A 5,556-nucleotide genomic window follows, 5' to 3' on the forward strand; every position below is an offset into this window, starting at 1 on the left:
TTAAAATTTTTAAGAGAATTAAAAAATAATAAATTTCATGGCCAAAATAAACAGAGTAAATGTGAAACACAATTTATCTATTTCGGATAAATGCTAAATTTATATATATATTATATATAATGAAGTGGACTCTTTGCTCCATTTTGGTGGGCGAGTCCTCGTCGACGTCGCCTTGTCGCCAAATGCAGTGGCGTTGGGGCAGGCCACGAGGAAGAAAAAGATCGAGACGTGCGCAATCCACCCTCGTTCTCCTTCCTCCCTCCTTCCTCCCCTGCAACATCGCCATCACCACCTCTCCCCCGACTCCTTTTTAGCCTCCCTCCTCAGCCGCCCCCCAATCGCTCCCAGAATGCTTAATCAATCCCATTCACTGCCCGCCGCCGCATTAGAGCAGCGACCGCCGCCATTAACGTCCATGGAGGCCCAGAAAGGTACTGGTTTTGTACCTCCCGGAGTGATTTATTGCTCTTCCGCTCATAAAGTTGATTCCTTTTTGTCGCAGAGGAGGAAAATAATCTCAAAATTGGGACGCCGGCGCTGGCGCTGTCGAGCTCCGACAAGCGGATGGACCAGAAACAGCAGCCGAAGAAGAAGTACGTAAAGCAGGTGACGGGGCGGCACAACGACACCGAGCTCCATCTCGCTGCGCGGCGAGGCGACCTGGCGGCAGTGCGGCGGATCCTAGCCGACGTGGCCGAGCAGATGGAGGAGGGAGAGGGGGTTGATGAGATTGCGGCGATGATGACCGCAGTCGTGCAGGAGACGAACGTGTTCGGGGAGACGGCCCTGTTCACAGCGGCGGAGAAGGGGCACCTCGCCGTGGTGGCGGAGCTACTCAAGTACTCCGACAAGGAGGGTCTGCTGCGGAAGAACAGGTCCAACTTCGACGCTTTCCACGTCGCCGTCAAAGAAGGGCGCCAAGGTGGACAAATTAAAAGATCAATTGCACAAAATTAAACTTTTCGATCTTCTTCTCCAGTAATACCCTGCTTAATCAACAACAATGTCTTCGATCGATCGCAGACGTCGTGGAGTTGCTGCTTCGCCACGATCCGCTCCTCAGCAAGACCTTCGGGCCGTCGAACACCACCCCTTTGATCTCGGCGGCGTCGAGAGGGCACACCGAGGTGATCAAGCTGCTGCTCGCCCAGGAGGTGAGCATGGTGGAGGCGGCGAAGAGGAACGGGAAGAACGCCCTGCACTTCGCCGCACGGCACGGCCACGCCGCCGCGGTGAAAGCTCTGCTGGAGAAGGACCCGCAGCTGGCCCGGAGGACGGACACGAAAGGGCAGACTGCACTGCACATGGCCGCGAAGGGCCGCGACCATGACGTGATAACAGCGCTCGTGCAGGCCGATCCCGCCATTGTTATGATGCCGGACAAGTTTGGGAACACGGCGTTGCATGTCGCCACCAGAAAGAAGAGAGCAGAGGTACTCAGGATCTTTACCGCCATCGGACAACTTCGATTCTTTCGAAAGATTAAAATTTTATTTTCTATTTTTTTGATCGATTAATTCAGATAGTGAATCTTCTTCTTCTACTGCCCGACACGCACGTCAACGCCCTGACGAGAGAGCACAAGACGGCGTACGACATGGTCGACGAGCTGACGTTCTCCGATGAGTCCGCAGCCATCCGGGAGATCCTCTCCCGCCACGGCGCGCTGCGCGCGCAAGAACTCAACCAGCCCCGCGATGGCGAGCTCCGCCGCGCCGTCAAGGAGATCAAACACGACGTGCTCACCCAGCTGGAGCAGAGCCGGAAGACGAACCGCAACGTCCACGGCATCGCCAAGGAGCTCCGCAAGCTCCACCGCGACGGCATCGCCAACGCCACTAACTCCGTCACCGTCGTCGCCGTCCTCTTCGCCTCCGTCGCCTTCGCTGCCATCTTCACCGTCCCCGGCGGCAGCGACGACCGCAACGGCGCGGCCGTCGCAGCCCACAGCACCTCGTTCCGCGTCTTTTTCCTCTCCAACGCGGTTGCTCTGTTCACGTCGCTGGCGGTGGTCGTGGTGCAGATCACGGTGGTGCGGCGGGAGACCAGGGCGGAGAGGAGGGTGGTGGAGGTGATCAACAAGCTCATGTGGCTGGCGTCGGTGTGCACAACCGTGGCCTTCCTGTCGGCGGCGTACATCGTGGTGGGACGGAGGGTGCGGTGGGCAGGGGTGCTGGTGACGGTGGTCGGCGGCGCCATCATGGCCGGGGTGCTCGCTGCCATGACGTACTTCGTGGTGAAGTCGAAGCGGCTTCGCCGGAGCAGGCGAAGGGAGAAGTCATCGCCAAGGATAAGCTCCGCTTCGTGGCATCACGTCTTCTCGGATTCCGATCAATTCAATCCCGTTTATGCCATTTAATTAATTAATTTTATTTATCAATTATTAAAAACAGTTTGAAATTTTGAAATATATATTTAATTTGTTTCATGAATTCTATTGTTATAATGTTGGTACAAGAGTTATAAAGTAATGTTGTCTTACAATATTGAAATAATAACATTTTTAAAATAAAAAAAATATAATCGATTGTTTTAATGTCTTTTTTTTAATGCATAAACAAGCATGAGCAAGTTTGATTTCAATTATATATATATATCAATATATATATATATATATATATAAATCAATTAAATAAAAAGAAATAAACTTGAACACTTATTTTATTAATATCTATGAAAAAAATTGAATAATTTTCATAAACAATGCTATTTTTTTTTTATGAAATATATTTATTAATAAAAATCTTATCAAATTTATAAATAGACAAAGAATCTATTAAAATGAATAAATAAATTTATAATATCAAATTTAATAATCAATTAAATAAATTAAAAAATATAAAAATTTTAAATAATTAAATAACTTTACATTGAAATTTTGATAATTTTTAAATAAATTAAACTCAAGCTAAATATGAATCAAACTGAAATTCATAAAAAATTTAAGATAAACTCGAACAATAATTTTCATTTTAAATTCGACTTAGTTCAATTATAATGCAAAGTTTGACTATTAATTTTTTTAAATAAAAATGGAAGGACACATGATAATTTAATAATTACAAATGAGGAAAGCGAGACCAAATGGCGTGAAATAAAAATCGATCCAAAGGAAAGGTCTGGTTTCTTCTCGACCCCTCGTTTTGCTTCGTCGCTCGGTCTCCGTCGTCTCGCTCCGTGTCGCGCCCACCCTTCCCTGCCCAATCCGTCGGCTTCAAACACCTTCAAGGTAATCTTCCCCTCTCCGATCGTCCCGATCGGCCATACTTTCTATTGTCATCGGCGTATTGGATAGATTCACGCAGATCTGTTTGTTTTCTTTATTTTATTTGCCGGCAAGGATAATCGTACGAGATTTGATTTGAATTTCCTATTCGATTTTTCTTCCCAATGCTCTGAATGATAAGTCTTGGTTTCGTTGGATGGATCTATGGGGGCATTTTACTCTGCTGTGTATGAGAATAGATTTGATTTGTTCAGGATTTCTGATTCTCGTTATTGGCTGTTAATATTCATGGTTGAGTTGGTTAAAGACGATACTTTTAGCCCTCCGCTGCATGTGCTATCAACTTTCTTATTTATTTATTTATTGCTATACATTTGTAGTGGTCGGATTTTGGAAGAAATCAGGGAGTCGTCTGCATTTTTTTTGTTACTGATTGATTAATCGGTTGGCAATCATTGTTTTATGAAGTAGGACCATGAGTGAAGACGGAGAAAGGACTTGCCCTTTGTGTGCGGAGGAAATGGATTTGACTGACCAGCAGCTGAAGCCTTGCAAATGTGGATACGAGGTAAAAGTTTTGTCAACGCAAGAAGTGCCTAATCTAGTGGTTCCTGATTCTGAAGCCTTTTTATACTGGCAAGGGTTATATTGCTCCTGTTCATGTTTTACAACCGTATTGTAATGTTATCAAGCTTATTCTAGATTAAAATGTCTGGGTTAATAGGCAAAAAAAAAAAAGAAAAAAAATTTATTTTATTGTTTAATTTTGCATTTTTATACACAGATATGTGTGTGGTGCTGGCATCATATAATTGAAATGGCTGAAAAGGACGACACTGAAGCTCGATGTCCTGCTTGTCGTGCACCTTATGATAAGGATAGAGTCATTAAAATGGCTTCTGCTAGTTCTGAGAGGTGCTTGATTTTGCATACATATTCATCTTTTAATCCAACCAAATTCATCTATTTCCCTGCGCTTTACTAAGAAATAGTACAACATATCTTTTGTGCTGAGGACAGGATAATGGCTGAAGTGTGCTCTGAGAAAAAGCAAAGGTCTCAAAGAACAAAGCCCAAAATTTCTCCGGATGCCATGAAGCACCTTAGCGGTGTTAGAGTGATGCAAAAAAACCTTGTATATATAACTGGATTACCTGCCAATTTATGCAATGAAAGTGTATGTTCATTGGCATTTTCACCAGTTTTCATACATCAAATGGTGCCCTTCCCATTTACTGATAGGCTACTACTGTTATCAGATTCTTGAGCGTAAGGAATATTTTGGCCAGTATGGTAAAGTTATAAAGATTTCAATTTCTCGTCCAGCTGGCACCTCTTCCCAGAAAACATCAAGTAACAGCTCATTTGGCGTGTAAGCCATGCCTAACTTGCTCTTTGATTTTTCTTCTTCAAAGCTGTTGCATTGCTTATCTTAATTTATCCTTATTATGAAGTTCTCAATTTCGGTGGCTCTCTTGGGCCCTGACTATAATTCTTATTGAATTCACACTTTATAAACTTTTAGTCATTTCCAGATATTCAAGCATACAATTTGTTAAAGTAGTTAATCAGTTCAGCTGCTGTCAATGAGCTCTACTGTTTGTTTTTTCTGTCAGACAAGCTAAGATTGTCTTGGGATTAATTTCATGCATGTAGTTTTTTAATCCTCTCTCCAGTGTAAAGCAGTTACATATAATCTCTGCTGGTTAGGTACATCACATATGCCAAAGAGGAGGAGGCTGTTCGTTGCATACAAGCTGCACACAATTATGTTCTTGAAGGTAAATCCTTGAGGTAAGCACATAACCTGATCTCTGATTTTCTGGACACATTGTTTAATATTCTTTCTGACACTTTTGTCTTTCTCAGAGCATGCTTTGGCACCACGAAATATTGTCGTGCATGGTTAAGGAACATGGTATGCTAATTCTATATATTTTTTTCTATCAGAGGTTACTTATTTTCAAGTTTGTCTATCTGCTAGACTTCCTATTCTGAGTTTTTGTATTCATTCAGATCTGCAGCAATCCTGATTGTCTGTATTTGCATGATATTGGTAGCCAGGAGGATTGCTTTACAAAAGATGAGATAATTTCAGCATATACTAGGTATCTTCCCCAACAAAGTTCGCATGTGCTTTAAATTCTTGACTTCCTACTGCAATGCGATGTTTGTCTGTCATGATCACACCCTTGAGTTTTAGTAACCATGTATCTTTGTATGTTTGTCTCTCAGTTGGTAACTGCATTTATGTGCTTATTTTGAATTCACTTTGAAAATATTCAACAGCGTTTATGCAGTAGTCATGTATGTCATGTGTTTTTTGTTGG

General features: G+C 43.4%; 2 protein-coding genes across 2 annotated transcripts; both read left to right on the forward strand.

The window, feature by feature from the left end:
• Positions 1 to 267: 267 nt before the first annotated feature.
• LOC141817054 (ankyrin repeat-containing protein ITN1-like) lies at positions 268 to 2,445 on the forward strand. Its single transcript, XM_074704748.1, has 4 exons — positions 268 to 431; positions 503 to 922; positions 1,024 to 1,433; positions 1,523 to 2,445. The coding sequence occupies exons 1-4, from the start codon at positions 350 to 352 to the stop codon at positions 2,357 to 2,359; spliced, it is 1,749 nt and encodes a 582-aa protein (XP_074560849.1). The 5' UTR covers positions 268 to 349; the 3' UTR covers positions 2,360 to 2,445.
• A 701-nt stretch (positions 2,446 to 3,146) lies between these two features.
• LOC141817053 (putative general negative regulator of transcription C16C9.04c) lies at positions 3,147 to 5,334 on the forward strand (the record flags this gene model as incomplete). Its single annotated transcript, XM_074704747.1, has 8 exons — positions 3,147 to 3,229; positions 3,698 to 3,794; positions 4,011 to 4,141; positions 4,247 to 4,403; positions 4,486 to 4,598; positions 4,937 to 5,020; positions 5,096 to 5,144; positions 5,243 to 5,334. Coding segments are annotated over exons 2-8 (719 nt in total), but the record flags the coding sequence as incomplete, so codon positions are not given.
• Between the last annotated feature and the right edge of the window lie 222 nt (positions 5,335 to 5,556).

The sequence above is a fragment of the Curcuma longa genome, unplaced genomic scaffold, assembly GCF_044706935.1.
Source record: "Curcuma longa cultivar G26 ecotype Majalengka, Jawa Barat unplaced genomic scaffold, ITB_CL_G26_1.1 contig_19203, whole genome shotgun sequence".
NCBI classification, from domain to species: domain Eukaryota; kingdom Viridiplantae; phylum Streptophyta; class Magnoliopsida; order Zingiberales; family Zingiberaceae; genus Curcuma; species Curcuma longa.